Genomic DNA, 15,633 nt, shown 5'->3' with positions numbered 1-15,633 from the left:
TCTTTTATGCCAATAATCAAATAAATAAGTCTTGAGGCGGGAAGAATATATCTACGTCACCAACTTAGATAGACATTGTTGCAACGACCCTTGATCGGAGGAGGGGTAAGAAATTCAATTTTCCATTTTACCGATCAAAAGTTTGAGACAGGCTAACAATTCAAAATAAAAACAAACTTAGATAGACATTGTACTATGAGACTTGTTTCAACTATTTTTCTCTCTTGCTTTGACCACCAAAATTGAAATACCTTGAATCTGTAAGAACGATTTAGTTGGCGGGAACTACAGTTTTTGCCACTAAGAGTATAGGAACGCTAAAATCTTTCGGGACTATTGTCTTAACCTACAACCTTTCTTGTTTTCGTGACACGAGTAGTAGTGAAGGGCTTTCTTGTACTTTTGGTATTGAGTAATACACGTGGAGTAAGATCAGGCATCACCGACTTTGTTAGAAATACAAAGAGAAACAAATAACAAGAATAACCTCCTATAAATACTTGATAACTGAATAGAACTGGAGCTCATTTTTTCTGTTAGAATCAAGAGAGTAGTTCACATTTCTTAGAAAAGCTTTATACTGTAAGTCGATTCCAAAAATCTAGGGTTCGAAATTTAGGGTTTTAGTTCTTCTGTGCAAAAATCATGGCTAGTAAAAGTAGAGAAGAATCAAATTCAGGTTCGAAATCGGAAAATGAAGAGAAATCTGAGGTTAAAATTACAGAAGATGAAGATAAAGAAGATGAGATTATAGAGTTAGGATCGAAAAGAAAGAATCAGGAATTTGAGATGAATGAACGAAAGGACAGGAAAATGGAGATACTATCAAAAAGCAGAAATGATGTTAAGAGTGCACAAGAAGAAGAAGATGATGATGTGAAAATGAAGAAATCTGAAGATGAGGAGAAGAAAGGAGGAGAATCTGAAGGATCGGAGGAAGATGATGATGAGAAAATGAAGAAATCTGAAGATGAGGAGAAGAAAGGAGGAGAATCTGAAGGATCGGAGGAAGATGATGACGAGAAAATGAAGAAATCTGAAGATGACGAGAAGAAAGTAGGAGAATCTGAAGGATCGAAGGAAGATGAAGATGGAGAAAGTGGAGAAGAGGAAGATTATGACGAGAGGAATAAATCAGATAAGCAAGAAGAAGAAGAAGATCCTGATAAAACAGAGGATGATAGTTCAGATGAAGGTTATGAGTCAATGATGAAATATGATAGTTCAGAAGGAAGCGAAAGTGAAGAAGAAAAAGAAGAAACAGAGGAAGAAGCTGAAAGTTCTGAAGAAGATGAAGAAAGCGAGAAACCTGACGAGGCGGAGGAGATGGAGGATAAAGGAGGAGGAAAATATGAAGGATCTGATGAAGATGAAGGAAGTGAAATTGGAGAAGAAGGAGATGATGACGAGAGGAAAAAATCTGATGATGAGCAAGAAGAAGGAACAGAGGAAGAAACTGAAAGTTCAGAAGAAGATGAAGAAAGCAAGAAACCTGAGGAACCGGAGGAGATGGAGGATAAAGGAGGAGAATCTGAAGGATCGAATGAAGATGAAGGAAGCGAAAGTGGAGAAGAAGGAGATGATGACGAGAGGAATCAAGCTGATGATCAGCAAGAAGAAGGAACAGAGGAAGAAGATAAAGAGGCTAAAAGTTCAAAGGAAAATGAAGAAAGCAAGAAACCTAAGGATGAAATGGGAGATTCTAATGGAACAGATGAATATAAAGAGATTGAAAATGGAAAAGAAGAAAAAGATGCTGATGAAGAGGAAGAAAGCAAGAAACTAAAAGAGAAAAACAGAGGAAATTCTGAAACAGAAGAGCCTGATGAAGATTATGATGGAACAGATGACGATAATGTCGTTATTGTCAAGGTAGACAATTAATCACTTTAATTAAGATTAATTCTCTTTATTGTTCATCAACTAATATTGCTCTATTCGTCGATTAATTATATCTGCAGGGTAGAGGAAGACGACTAATAGATATTCAAAATGGTAACATCTCTCTTTATCTTCCATTGAATTACTTTTTGTTCAATCAAATTCTTCTTCAGTATCAGAATTTAGGTTAAATTTTCATCGATCTTGTGAATATTTCAGTTAAGTGGAATCTATCACAGAGAGATCTTAATAAAGACCTCTTACGCTTACTTCACACTCTTCTTTTTGGAGAGAAAGAATTAGAGGTAAAAGAAGCATATCTTGTTATGATCTTCATAGTTAGAAATGGAATCTTGTCATTATGAACATTAGGTTTTTCTTTTTGCAGCTTTACGCAGTAAAGAATAACCTATACGAATTTTCAGGCTTTGTTTGGGTTAACGATGAGGTACGATAACTCATAACTCGTATATGAAGTTACTATTATGGATATGATTCCATTCTAATTTGAATCAACTTCATACAATTAGAACTAATTAAGAAGCCAAAAATTTTTGCAGGAAAGAGAAAACACAAAGAAAAAGCTTAGCGAATGCGAAAAAGAAACTTTGATCCATTTATGTACTTTGCTTGATGTCCCAATTTCTAAATGGGACACTGAAAAGGTTTGTTAATATCATTATCATGCATACTTCTGTCTTGATTCTGATATATTACCCTTAAAGTGTTAATGGTTGGTTACATAATTGGTTCATCTGTTTTCAGGAGATCATAGAGGCGTTGCTCGAATTTCTTGAATGTCCCAAAGAAATATCAGTAACCTCACACCTTGATAAAGTTAGACAGGTAGAATTGAGTCCATCTGATTCTTTCATTAGTTTGTGTTTGTTTCTTTATAATCGAAGTTTATACTTATATAACAGTAAATTCTACTTGATTTTATCTTTCCAATAAAGGGTATAAAGAGAAAGTTCGGTCGAGATATTTTTCCTAGTTGTGCAATAATCAATGCGAGTAATTATCGTGATGATGCACAACACACGAGTAACAATACCCCTGCCGAAGCTGGGACGAACAAGCAAGGAATGGCTTCTAGTAAGTCACCAGTCAGCGTGTCTCAAGCTGCTCCTAAAAATAATAAAGGTATATACGTTTTGTTTCAAGACTACAAACTCAAAACCTAAGGCGATGTTCGGTTGTTTGTTTCTCTGAATAGTCTGACTCGCCGGAGTCTGACTCATCTAGATCTGGCTCGTCCGTGGCTGACTTTTCCTAAGCATGATATTCATCGAGTCTAACTATGCATTCTAATGATGAACCCAATTTTATGAAATCCAGGGAAGGGCGAAGCAGTTGTGAATCATAACCAAGAACCTAGCAGTGAAGAGATAAATGAAGCAGTTGTGAATCATACCCCTGCCGAAGCTGGGACGAACAAGGAAGGAATGGCTTCTAGTAAGTCACCAGCCAGTGCGTCTCAAGCTGCTCCTAAAAACAATAAAGGTATACACATTTTTGTTTCAAGACTAGAAACTCAAACCTAAGGTGATGTTTGTTTGTTTGTTTCTCTGAATAGTCTGACTCGTCGGAGTCTGACACATCTAGATCTGGCTCGATCGAGGCTGACTTTCCCTAAGCATGATACTCGTGGAGTCTAACTATGTATTCTAATGATGAACCCAATTTTACGAAATCCAGGGAAGGGCGAAGCAGTTGTGAATCATAACGAAGAACCTAGCAGTGAAGAGATAAATGGAGCAATTTATAATATCTTAAAAGAAGTAGATCTTTGCGACGTGGGTGCCATTTTAGTTCATTCAGAGTTTTTTTCCCCTCGTTGCAGGTGGTTTTTTCGATTGTGAATGTCCATTTTCCTTGTCCTCTAAAGTTTTGAATCTTGTCTTTGTTGCAGATCATAGCGGATTATATGATTGAGCAGTTAGGTATGTTTCTTCTTCTTTTTTTACGTTAGTGTTTTTCTATTGTTTGAGTCTGACTATAGAGAATGTGTGATTTATTGAAATATGTATAGGAGAATTCTTTCATGTGAGTTTTAAGGATAGAAAGAAAGAGGTGACGATTAAAACTGCGAAAGTGGTGAAGACTATAGAAAATGAAGAAGCTGGTGGAACAACAAAGTAGTCAGATTCAGGCAAGTTGGATTCGAAAAACACCTCAGAAATTGAATTCAACATTTCATTGTCTTCTAAAACACCCTTAAATTTAGTTTTTGTTGCAGATCATAGAGGAAGCTATGACGAAACGGCTAGGTATGGTGTTCTGATTATTTTACACCAGCACTAATTAAGAGTTGTATTGGTTGAGTATAAAGGAGTAATTTCTGAAACACTTGTGTTTGTGTATATAGGGGAACATTTTCATATGGATTTAAAAGCATAAAAGAGAAGTGAAGAATATAGTTGCAGAAGTGAGCACAAAAGAAGATGACTGAAGTGTGGATAATGGTGAAGATCTGGATCTTTTGAATAATTTCTCAGTTGCTTGGGTTTGTGAAAATTGATTACATTTTTTGCTTTCTGTCATAATAATTAGAACCCGAGTTTGATTTTCTCATTTGATATGAAATTGAAGTGTTTGGTAAGATGAGTACTATAATGATTTCATAAACGTGTTTGTGGCCAAAACTTTGATTAGTTGGGGCTTTCATTGAGCCAAGACTGATTAGCAACAGACCCACCTTACTCTTGCAGCGCTAATTAATACTAACGGAAAACAGATTTTACAACATTAATTTGTGTTTTTCAAGTTATGTACTTCAATTGGCTGAGAGATAGTTGTAGAAAAAGAAACCTTCTGCACAAAACTAAATTCATATATTCAAGTACGCAAAAACTCTCTCTCCTTCTCAATCATCAACTAGAGAAGACAGAGAGAGACATAATGGAAATCAAAGAGAGAAGGGAGAATCCCATAACTCACATCCCCTTCTTTTTAATGTTTTTTTTTGTCAAACAAAACCTTAAACATCAGTTTCTACTCTAACTACTTTCGTTCTACTCTTCAAAGTTCATCGTGTGAGTCGTCATCGTCTTCTCCCTCCGATCCAGCACCACCACTAGCACTGCCACCAGATCTCTGATAAACAGCACTAATGATTGGATTACAAACAGCTTCAACCTCCTTGAGCTTCTCATCATAATCCTCTTTCTCACCACTCTGGTTCTCATCAAGCCATTCTAAAGCTTCTTTCACTGCTGTTTCAATTTTCTCCTTCTCTTCAGATTCTAACTTATCTGCAAGTTTGTCCTTGTCATTTATCTGGTTCTTCATGTTGTAAATATAAGTTTCTAAGCTGTTTCGTGCATCGATCTTTTCTTTAACCTTCTTATCTTCCTCGGCAAATTCCTCTGCTTCCCGAACCATTCTATCAATTTCTTCTTGACTCAATCGACCCTTATCGTTTGTAATGGTGATTTTCTCCGCCCGCCCAGTTCCTTTGTCTTCAGCTTTAACATTCAGAATACCATTAGCATCAACCTCAAATGTGACTTCAATCTGAGGAGTTCCCCTGCTCAAAACAACAGAATTTTGAAGTTAGCTTTCTTGTGATGGTAAATATATAGTTTTCAAAAAGGTGATAGAGTAGTTAGTACCTTGGAGCTGGAGGAATGCCTGATAGGTCGAATTTTCCGAGTTCTCTACAATCCTTAGTTAGACTCCTTTCACCTTCATAAACTTTGATAGAAACAGTTGTTTGCTGATCTTGGTAAGTAGTGAAAACTTGACTTTTCTTTGTGGGAATGACAGTGTTCCTTGGAATCACCTTGGTCATAACTCCACCAACAGTTTCAATACCAAGAGTGAGAGGAGCAACATCCAAGAGAAGAATATCTGCAAACACGACGAAGAACTCAGTACGAAATAAACCACACCATATATCTTTATCTCTTTTCGATCTTTCATTCAGGATAATAAGGGAAAGGAAATAGATACTTCACAATATTACCTTTTGTTTCGTCTCCACCTTCTCCGCTCAAAATACCTCCTTGAACAGCAGCACCATAAGCAACAGCTTCGTCGGGGTTAACACCCTTGTTGGGTTCCTTTCCGTCGAAGAAATCTTTAAGAAGTTGTTGAACCTTGGGAATTCTAGTACTACCACCAACAAGAACAATTTCATCGATCTGGTTTTTCTCTAAACCAGCATCTTCCATTGCTTTCTTCACAGGTCCCATGGTCTTTCTAAACAAGTCATTGTTCAATTCCTCAAACCGAGCTCGTGTTAGTGGTTCGGAGAAATCCAACCCATCGTATAGTGATTCAATCTCGACACGAACTTGATGTTGGTTACTCAAAGCTCTCTTAGCTCGTTCACACTCTCTTCTCAATTTTCCAAGAGCTCTGTTGTCCTTGCTGATGTCTTTTCCATGCTTCTTCTTGATCAATTTGATGAAGTAATCCATAACCCTATGATCGAAATCCTCACCTGCAGAAAATCACCCATTATGAACATTTCATGACTGTATGTGCAAAAACCTTATTCCATATATATTCGAACCCATATCGAATTTGCAAATTAACAAGGAATCAAGTAGATTACCTCCCAAGTGGGTGTCTCCATTTGTGGCCAAAACCTCAAAAACTCCATTATCAATGGTCAAGATACTGACATCAAATGTACCACCACCAAGATCAAACACAAGGATGTTCTTTTCTCCACCCTTCTTGTCCAAACCATAAGCAATCGCAGCAGCAGTCGGTTCATTGATAATTCTTGCTACATTAAGTCCAGCAATCACACCAGCATCCTTGGTAGCTTGTCTCTGAGCATCATTGAAGTATGCTGCAAAATTCATAGATGGGTAAATGAATTTCCATAAGAAACAAGAATTTTCCATCAAAAATAGAACTTATCTTACCAGGAACAGTAACGACGGCATCCTTGATTTTCTTCCCAAGGAATGCTTCAGCTGTTTCTTTCATTTTGGTTAAAATCATAGCACTAATTTCCTCAGGACTGAATACTTTAGTCTCCCCATCTTTAAGCTTGACCTGAATATAAGGCTTCCCATCCTTATTCACAATCTTATAAGGAACCATCTTCATATCCTTCTGCACCTCTTTATCATCAAACCTGCAAATTTCTTGTTAGTACCTAAAACCCAAAATCAAATTTAGAAGAAACTTATGAACAATGTGAGGATAATTAAAGATGTATACTTTCTTCCGATAAGTCTTTTAACATCGAAGATAGTTCTTTCGGCGTTAACAGGTGCCTGATTCTTGGCAGCCTCACCGATAAGTCTCTCATTTTCAGTAAATGCAACCCATGATGGGGTAATTCTGTTTCCTTGATCATTGGCTATGATTTCAACATGACCATTCTTGTAAACACCAACACATGAGTAGGTTGTACCAAGATCTATTCCAATTACAGTTCCTAATTTTGTTTCTTCCTCTTTAGCAATTGTTAATGTAGATAGACATCCTGTGAAGAGATAATTTATAATGTTAGTCAATATTTTACTACTATACTGTCAAAACAAATCAATAAACCTAATTCATATCTTAACATAAGTAATTTATAGCCTAAAACCCTAGTTACTCTATAGTTATGACAAAACAAATTAAGAAATTAACCAAATTCTAATGCTTAAATAAAATGGAAGAAATGATTAGAGAATATCAAACTTACCGAATAGTATAATTGCTAGGACAATCGAAGACCCGCGATTTCTCCATGAGCTAGCCATGGCGTTTTACAGAGAGAAGTAAACCAAGTGAGAGAGAGATTAGAGAGAGAAAATATCAGATGTTTTTTTAATGTTTCACGCCTAAGTTTTGTTAAGAGATGAGAAAATGACTGAAGTTTATATAGTTTTCATGTTCGATTTTTTCGCGTAAAGGAAGAGAAATGAAACGTCAACTTGAATGACGTGGACCAATCAAAATTGGTGGGTTGAGTGTTCAGCCAATCGTAATCGTTCTTGAGTTGGAATTGTTTGGGACCCTTGATTATTAGTAGAAAACTCCTGGAATAACCTAGATTTTAAGGCAAACTAGAACCTTCTACATTGTAGAAAGATCATAAAACGGTTTTTTAGTATGGGCCCTCTTAAGGCACCCCATTCCCCACCCCTCTCTTGGCTGTTCTGACTGCCCTCGGACTATGCAAGCCGTGGGGCGCGAAGCGATGAGGAGGCCCAAGAGTAAAATGAAGGAGCAGGGGTACTGTTTATATGTTAGTGTTTGCATACTGGAGAAAACCAAATTATTTCAAGATAGAACTAGGTGGAATACGACTGACGACTGTTGTTCTCTAAGAATGAGCACAGCTCACAGGTCTAGGCAAGTAATTCTTCGGCACCGATACTCGTCACACGACAACTCATACACAAAATAAAAACCCGGATGATTCATTATCTATAATCACTCTGAAACATTAAAAATTTACTTGAACTCATGAAAGAATATGTTTAATAATTTATAATATGTTGTTCACTTCTTAAACCATTGAAACACAGTTAAATTTCTTAAAAATTAGAGCAATTTAAATCAACCTTCACAAACAAATGGAGGTTATAGTTCTGTCTTTCTTAGTCGATTTCTTCGACTAAGTACGTCTTCAGGTTAATCTCTTAGAAATTTATAGAAAAAGCGAGTAAAAGTAGAGAAAGAAATAAACAAGAAGAGAAGAGTCAGAAAGAGAGATTAAAGAACACGAGAGAAGTGAGGGGCAAAGAGTAAAAGAGCGAGCAGAGAGAGAAAGTGCGCTCCTACATACCGTACTAAGTGCTTGCCCTTAGAAAATTGGATGTTCGAGAAATATCCAGTGCCCAGAGAATTTCGATTTTTGAATCGTCTCCTAATAGTCCAACACTAGTAACCTTTTTGTCGCCCTATCATAATGCATTCCAAAATGATATTTGGTTAAGCCAAAATGAACTAGGAATCAACATTTTATTTGTTTTACGCCTGACATTATGCACTTTCACGATTCGATCAGATAGTATTTATTACCTGCGCTGCGCCCTTGAAGGGCGACTTTACATTTCATGGTGTACTAAGAACAGAAAAAGAAAAGGAAATCATTTTCGTCAGATAAGTCAGGTACTAACAACCTCTAATGAAATCATCATCATTTACAATTCCAGCTCACTCAAGTATAGATAGTCAAGTTCTCTGATTTCTTAGCTTTCTTTCTTATTTTCTGTTAGTTAGGGTTTCACAGTCCTGTCCGCCATACATACAGCCGCCTTCATTATCATCAATATTCCTCTATTATTTCCATCCCAACTAGGTAAAATTTCAAACCTTTTTCGTTTTTTCAAGCGATTCAGATTCCGATACTAGCTTTTATCATTTGTGATCTAGGTATTACATCCAATTTTCCATTAATTTTCTATTTCGATTTTGTTCTGAAGGATTGAGCTAGGGCTTTTATTGGGGTTACATAATTGGTGATTGGGTTAGTTGATTTTAGCTCTAGTTTACAGTAAATTGAGTGTTTCGTATTTCGCTTTTTGATCTGATCCGAGAGTTTTTATTGGATTCTCATTAAATTTTCTTTGTTTGGATTGATTCTGAATTGTTGTTTATGATTTTGCTTTGTCTATAAAGAGGATTTTGATCAATTGATTTGTTTGATGTGGTTACCTCTACAGGAATTCGATTATGATTGTGTTCCTGGTTTTGTTATTGGAAAGTTTAGATCTCTTATCGTTTCTAATGAGAAAAAATTGGTTCAATTGTAATGCTAGAGTTTCTATATACTAACAGTTTGTATATTTGAATTAGGATCTTACGTGTATATTCCATAATCGAGATGGTTATAGTAGGGTACTTAAGGACACGATTTTAGTGTAACCTCTGGTCTGAGAATTGATATCGAAACACATTTGGATCAGTCCCAAGTTCATAACGGGCTAGCTTCGTTCCTTACTTGTTTTTGGATGTAGATCTTTTGATATCCATCTTAGATTCTCGGGAATACTTACTGCAAAGTATATTTTGGGATTTTCCAATTGGTGCTTTCGGATTCTTGTGCTGGTTTATATGATTTTCTATATTTGTCCTTTCTTAGCCATATGTTATTTCACAATCCTTATTTATGAGTAATATATGTTGATTTTAATTTGTCATGTTTGGTATTTTTCAGAAGTTTTATCATATAATGCTCCAAAATCTTCGTCAGTTTGACAAATTACAGATTAAGTTTCAGTGGAACTTGTACTTGATTTAAGTTGCCCCCTTCTGTGGGTTGAGATGAATTACTCTTCCTGTGTTTTTCGTTGATAAAATTGTCTGGTTTGTGCCATTAAATATATTTCAGATAAAACATGGCGATGGAAGTTACTCAGGTTCTTTTGAATGCACAAGCGGTAGATGGTTCTGTACGAAAGCAAGCTGAAGAAAGCCTTAAACAGTTTCAAGAGCAAAACCTTCCTAGTTTCTTGTTATCTCTTTCAGGGGAGTTGGCAAATGAGGAAAAACCCATTGAAAGTCGGAAATTAGCAGGTTTAATCCTCAAGAATGCCTTGGACGCAAAAGAACAACACAGAAAGTTAGAGCTAGTTCAGAGATGGTTATCATTGGACTTCTCTACAAGAGCCCAGATAAAAGCGTTTTTGTTGAAGACCCTCACTTCCCTCGTTCCTGATGCTCGATCAACCGCCTCCCAGGTCATCGCAAAAGTGGCAGGAATTGAGTTGCCACAAAAACAGTGGCCAGAACTTATTGGATCACTATTATCAAACATTCCCCAACTTCCATCTCATGTGAAACAAGCAACTCTTGAGACTCTAGGCTATTTGTGTGAGGAGGTTTCTTCAGGTGTGGTCGATCAAGATAATGTCAATAGAATACTTACAGCTGTTGTTCAAGGAATGAACTCTTCTGAGACAAACAACGATGTCAGGCTTGCAGCAACTCGAGCACTATATAACGCTTTGGGCTTTGCTCAAGCTAATTTCACTAATGATATGGAGCGGGATTATATCATGAGGGTTGTGTGTGAGGCAACTCTCTCTCCTGAAGTTAAAATTAGACAAGCTGCCTTTGAGTGTTTGGCAGCTATTTCTTCGACTTACTATGAAAAGTTAGCTGCTTATATGCAAGACATATTTAATATCACAGCCAAAGCCGTGAGGGAAGATGAAGAGCCTGTGGCTCTTCAAGCCATTGAGTTTTGGAGCTCGATCTGTGATGAGGAAATTGATATTCTGGAAGAGTATGGAGGTGATTTTAGTGCCGACTCCGATATTCCTTGCTTTTATTTTATTAAAAAGGCACTTCCTTTCCTTGTTCCTATGTTATTAGAGACTCTCCTTAAGCAAGAAGAAGATCAAGATCAGGATGAAGGGGCGTGGAATCTTGCAATGGCTGGGGGAACATGCTTGGGTTTGGTTGCTCGAGCTGTAGGAGACGATATTGTCCCACTTGTCATGCCTTTCATTGAAGAGAACATAACTAAACCGGATTGGAGGCAAAGGGAGGCAGCTACTTATGCTTTTGGTTCCATTTTGGAAGGTCCATCTCCCAATAAATTACTTTCTATAGTGAATGTTGCTTTGAGCTTCATGCTCAATGCTTTGACAAGTGACCCAAATAATCATGTAAAGGACACTACTGCCTGGACCCTCGGCAGAATATTTGGGTTTCTTCATTGTTCAACTATGGAGACACCCATAGTTACCCAAGTAAATTGCCAACAAATTATCACAGTTTTGCTCCACGGTATGAAAGATGTTTCAAATGTTGCCGAGAAAGCTTGTGGCGCTCTATATTTTCTCGCTCAAGGATTTGAGGATGTTGGTTCATCTCCCTCCATTTTGACTCCTTTCTTTCATGACATTGTTCAAGCACTTTTAATGGTGACTCACAGAGAAGATTCTCGAGAATCCCGCCTCTGTACTTCTGCTTATGAAACTCTAAATGAAGTCGTTCGGTGTTCAACCGGCGAAACAGCTCCGATGGTTGTTCAACTAACTCCAGTTATAATGATGGAGCTCCACCAAACACTGGAAGGACAAAAACTCCTATCTGATGAGAGAGAAAAACAAGCTGAGTTGCAGGGCCTTCTATGTGGGTGTTTGCAGGTTATCATACAGAAGTTAAGCTCATCTGAGCAAACTAAATATGCATTGATGCAACATGCGGACCAGATAATGGGCCTCTTTTTGCGAGTTTTTGCTTGCCGAAGTGCCAGTGTGCATGAGGAAGCTATGCTTGCTATTGGAGCTCTTGCTTATGCAACTGGGGCTGAGTTCGCCAAATACATGCCTGAGTTTTATAAATATCTTGAAATGGGTCTCCAAAACTTTGAAGAATATCAGGTTTGTGCAGTCACAGTTGGCGTTGTTGGAGATATTTGCAGGGCTTTGGACGAAAAAGTTCTTCCTTACTGTGATGGTATCATGACTCAACTCCTCAAGGATTTATCAAGCAACCAACTACATCGTTCAGTTAAGCCCCCAATATTTTCGTGCTTCGGCGATATTGCCCTTGCTATTGGAGAGAATTTCGAGAAATATTTAAGTTATGCCATGCCAATGCTTCAAGGTGCAGCAGAAGTCTCTGCACATACGTCGAATGCCGATGAGGATTTATTGGAATACAACAACCTCTTAAGAAATGGGATTTTGGAGGCATATTCAGGGATTTTACAAGGGTTTAAGAATTCCCCCAAGACACAAAAAATAATGCCTTATGCACCTCATGTTCTCCAGTTCTTAGATAGCTTGTACTTAGAAGGAGATATGTAAGCTCTACTAGAATCTTTCGATTGTGCTTTCCTTGTTCCGATCTTGAACGCTTTCTTTTCATTGTTAACAATCTCTTATCTTTTTCAGGGACGACACTGTAATAAAGACTGCAATTGGGGTTTTGGGAGATCTAGCTGACACACTGGGAAGCAATGTGGCTCCGTTGATTATACAATCTGTTTCAAGCAAAGACTTCTTGAGCGAATGCTTATTGTCCGATGACCCTTTGATCAAGGAATCGGCTGAATGGGCCAAGGCGACAATCGTAAAGGTTTCTGGTTGAGGTAGTCTGCACCTTCAGTATATTCTTTTAGTGGTCTGCATTCATTGGGGTGGCGTCGAGTCAAGGGTCCGGGATTGCATTACATATGTCGCGTCATCATTTGTGTCACATGGTTTGGAGGTGTGGTCAGGTTGTCAATGTAACTCATGTCAGTTCCGTAGTATCAGGTTCTTTTGACAGAGATGTGGGTTGGAAACTCGAAATACCCACGGAACTCCACTAACATGCAGATTTGTCCAAAAAATGTGAGTAACCGAGAAAGAAAGATCAGAATAATTTGCAGAAAGGGGGAGAGCAAGAGTTCTGGTCTCTGTTTTCCAATATACTATCACAATTGTGCCCCCACTTTTTATCATTGTCACAGGCGCTAAACCCTGAACTCGAACTTTTCTACACCAGACTGATATGGTGATACTGATTCCTCTTCTGCATGCGGTGGGCAAACAACCAAACCCCTTGTTGTTTCCAGAGGATGATGATAATCCGTGAACTTACTGAGTTGTCTGACGCTAAATTGGCTGGTCCTTCCATTTTTTTTTCCATTCCTTATTTTTCTGCAGAGTTTGGATTTCATCTGCATTAGGTTACCGAGTCGTCGATAGTCAGTTCCATTCTGTCTCTATTGCATCTCATTTTGTTTTCTTTGTGCTCTTTTCGCGGGGCTTGAAATGATTGTCGTCGTTCTCGCGACCATCAATAAGTGTTCAAAATATATCATGCGTTCGTCAAACCATATTCTAATATATATATATATATTCTAAAAAATATATATTCTAATATATATATATATATATATATATATTCATTATTGAAATCAAATACATGCTTTTGTTTTGGTGTTTGCTGTTGTTGCTGGATGTTTTTTTCCCATTTATGTAATCAATGGGATTATAGAAATGATGATATGAAACTTCAGTTGTCGGATACATTCAAATTACAGGAATGAGTAATGATTTTGTTATATTGACACCCAATTTGATCTATTATTCTTTAATTATAGAATTTCTTATTTTCCTCCCTCAAGCTACCTATGCTGCTATATTTACTTTCTTGTATCGATGTAGCTCATTTTCTTCAGACAAGAAGAAAGTATAGGTTGTGTTTGATAGTAAGGAACTGTGATCTATGAAAGTGTTCTTTTTTTTTTTTTGCTTGAGTTCCATAAAATTGTATTCGGATTAATTGTGATCTATGGTAGCTTATTTCTTCACTACAAAAGCATTTTGATAGTAGTCCCGATTACAAAAGCAAATGAAGATCATATGAGGTTCACATATTTTAACCTTCTATTGCAAAAGTTCAATCATTTGAAAAAAAGAATAAAGCTTAACAACTAGTCAATCACTCTTTATGTATCTTGATTTTCAAGATATGAAAAAGGAAATCATTTGTTGTTTCAAAATTATTTGAATACGGTGGTCCAGACTTGAGAGCGGGGACTGTACTAATCAAGTTGGCATCACACTTATTTTTAGGTGACCTATCTTGTAGTAAAGGAAGTTTTTTTTTTAATAAAATGTCAATTCTAGCAGGTAGAATAGTTACTTCCCTGCCACATTTATACATAAATATTTCTAGTTCTTAAATTAGTGTTTACTTTTTTTTTTCTTATCTCAGTTATGTTTGTTGTAGCACAAGAAATATTAGCTGCCAGGGTATATTCTGTGTCTGTGGGCCGCAAACAGTTCTATCGAAGGCTAACCTCAACCCTTTTATTGTATAGATATAGATGTCCAGGGATTACAATGGGACGATAGTCACCTCTCTCTCTATTTCCCATTGATAAGACTAGTGTTGATAAACCTATTTAGGAGCATAGTTTCTTCTTTTGATAGCTATACCTTTTTGTATGTAAATAGAAAGTTTAACAGCATGGCTCATAACCTTGCTGCAAACTCTAGGAAAAACAACTCTTGTGTTTCGGTTTGTTTTCCTAACTGCTCCTCATCACATTGTAACATCTCTCTATGTGGTTTAACTCTTAATCAATAGATGTTATCTTGTCAAAAAAAAAAAAAAAAAACCTATTTAGGAGTGGGAGTTGGTCGGATGACTATAGGTTTATATTCTCATGGACTCATCGTGTCGGGTGTATTTGAGTGGGTTATTTTAGAAGTCCTTGTCGACATGAACTCATCAATGTCAAGACCCATCAGGTCACTTCAGCTTAATGAATATTTGAGAATATCTAATTATAAATTAAGGTCATCAAAACATGATCTTTCTTTATAAAGAATGGATAATACTTCAGAAACCGAACCTAATACATTTATTTCATCATGTCATACAGGTTGGACCTAGTCCGTGAATTTCGAGTGTCTATAGGCGCTAACGGATTCAGGTGTCTGTGACAAACTCATGTGTTCATAGGCTCTAATGGACTCAAGTGTCCCTAAGCTCTAACACACTTAGGTATCCATAATCTCTAAGGAATTCAGGTGTCCATAAGCTGTAACGAATGAGATATCTATAACCAACTTTGTGTTCTGATACTTTATTTTTCCAGCCTTAGAACAAGACCTTATGTGGGCCTGGGTATCCGAGTCCTTGATCTAATTGTCAATGGGTTAAGCCCAAACTCAAAGTGGTATTTCCGTAATTTGCACGAATAAGTCAGTAAGTTCTTCTTCAGACGAGAATTACCACTTTGAGTTGGATTAAGCAGTGGAATTATTCTTTGTAGTGTTCTTAATAAAGTTCTTCCTGCATTGACGGCGGTTCCTTTGTGGTGGTGGTGGTTCTCCG

General features: G+C 37.1%; 3 protein-coding genes across 10 annotated transcripts; 2 read left to right on the top strand and 1 right to left on the bottom strand.

The window, feature by feature from the left end:
- The first annotated feature begins 410 nt into the window (after window positions 1–410).
- Window positions 411–4,483, top strand: LOC147534687 (uncharacterized). Of its 2 annotated transcripts, none has more exons than XM_086647268.1 (13): window positions 411–1,872; window positions 1,962–1,995; window positions 2,101–2,186; window positions 2,270–2,329; window positions 2,442–2,546; window positions 2,647–2,727; window positions 2,838–3,024; window positions 3,220–3,384; window positions 3,580–3,677; window positions 3,794–3,824; window positions 3,914–4,033; window positions 4,121–4,151; window positions 4,250–4,483. In XM_086647268.1, the coding sequence occupies exons 1-11, from the start codon at window positions 646–648 to the stop codon at window positions 4,021–4,023; spliced, it is 2,184 nt and encodes a 727-aa protein (XP_086503394.1). In that variant the 5' UTR covers window positions 411–645; the 3' UTR covers window positions 4,024–4,033; window positions 4,121–4,151; window positions 4,250–4,483. The 2 variants fall into 2 exon arrangements, 1 of the variants encoding a protein (XP_086503394.1); XR_015227511.1 differs by having other exon boundaries at window positions 485–1,872; window positions 4,109–4,151.
- Window positions 4,484–4,696: 213 nt separating this feature from the next.
- On the bottom strand, window positions 4,697–7,922 carry LOC147534686 (luminal-binding protein 5-like). Its single transcript, XM_086647269.1, has 7 exons — window positions 7,538–7,922; window positions 7,063–7,330; window positions 6,762–6,976; window positions 6,443–6,685; window positions 5,849–6,328; window positions 5,496–5,733; window positions 4,697–5,410 (listed from the first exon to the last, which is right to left on the bottom strand). The coding sequence occupies exons 1-7, from the start codon at window positions 7,593–7,595 to the stop codon at window positions 4,903–4,905; spliced, it is 2,010 nt and encodes a 669-aa protein (XP_086503395.1). The 5' UTR covers window positions 7,596–7,922; the 3' UTR covers window positions 4,697–4,902.
- Window positions 7,923–8,774: 852 nt separating this feature from the next.
- Window positions 8,775–13,869, top strand: LOC147534685 (importin subunit beta-1-like). 7 transcript variants are annotated; one of them, XM_086647265.1, is made up of 5 exons: window positions 8,809–8,952; window positions 9,060–9,142; window positions 9,267–9,310; window positions 10,175–12,601; window positions 12,693–13,869. In XM_086647265.1, the coding sequence occupies exons 4-5, from the start codon at window positions 10,182–10,184 to the stop codon at window positions 12,886–12,888; spliced, it is 2,616 nt and encodes an 871-aa protein (XP_086503391.1). In that variant the 5' UTR covers window positions 8,809–8,952; window positions 9,060–9,142; window positions 9,267–9,310; window positions 10,175–10,181; the 3' UTR covers window positions 12,889–13,869. The 7 variants fall into 7 exon arrangements, with proteins under 7 accessions (XP_086503387.1, XP_086503391.1, XP_086503389.1 ...); XM_086647266.1 differs by having other exon boundaries at window positions 8,843–8,952; window positions 9,064–9,142; XM_086647261.1 differs by lacking the exon at window positions 9,267–9,310 and having other exon boundaries at window positions 8,775–8,952.
- The last annotated feature ends 1,764 nt before the right edge of the window (window positions 13,870–15,633 follow it).

This window comes from Eschscholzia californica, unplaced genomic scaffold, assembly GCF_041429995.1.
Source record: "Eschscholzia californica isolate CP2 unplaced genomic scaffold, dmEscCali1.0.p SCAF_6, whole genome shotgun sequence".
NCBI lineage: Eukaryota > Viridiplantae > Streptophyta > Magnoliopsida > Ranunculales > Papaveraceae > Eschscholzia > Eschscholzia californica.
This window is presented reverse-complemented; position numbering and strand designations above follow the sequence as displayed.

Excerpts from the sequence above, each read along its gene's own strand:
- LOC147534686 (XM_086647269.1), bottom strand. The coding sequence starts at position 7,595 with ATGGCTAGCTCATGGAGAAATCGCGGGTCTTCGATTGTCCTAGCAATT. Across the intron at positions 6,977-7,062 it reads AAAAGACTTATCGGAAGAAA|GTTTGATGATAAAGAGGTGC; the intron begins GTATACATCTTT and ends AGAAATTTGCAG. Across the intron at positions 5,734-5,848 it reads AGGTGGAGACGAAACAAAAG|ATATTCTTCTCTTGGATGTT; the intron begins GTAATATTGTGA and ends TCGTGTTTGCAG.
- LOC147534685 (XM_086647261.1), top strand. The coding sequence starts at position 10,182 with ATGGCGATGGAAGTTACTCAGGTTCTTTTGAATGCACAAGCGGTAGAT. Across the intron at positions 12,602-12,692 it reads TTGTACTTAGAAGGAGATAT|GGACGACACTGTAATAAAGA; the intron begins GTAAGCTCTACT and ends TATCTTTTTCAG.
- LOC147534687 (XM_086647268.1), top strand. The coding sequence starts at position 646 with ATGGCTAGTAAAAGTAGAGAAGAATCAAATTCAGGTTCGAAATCGGAA. Across the intron at positions 1,996-2,100 it reads ACTAATAGATATTCAAAATG|TTAAGTGGAATCTATCACAG; the intron begins GTAACATCTCTC and ends TGAATATTTCAG. Across the intron at positions 2,728-2,837 it reads ACCTTGATAAAGTTAGACAG|GGTATAAAGAGAAAGTTCGG; the intron begins GTAGAATTGAGT and ends TTTCCAATAAAG.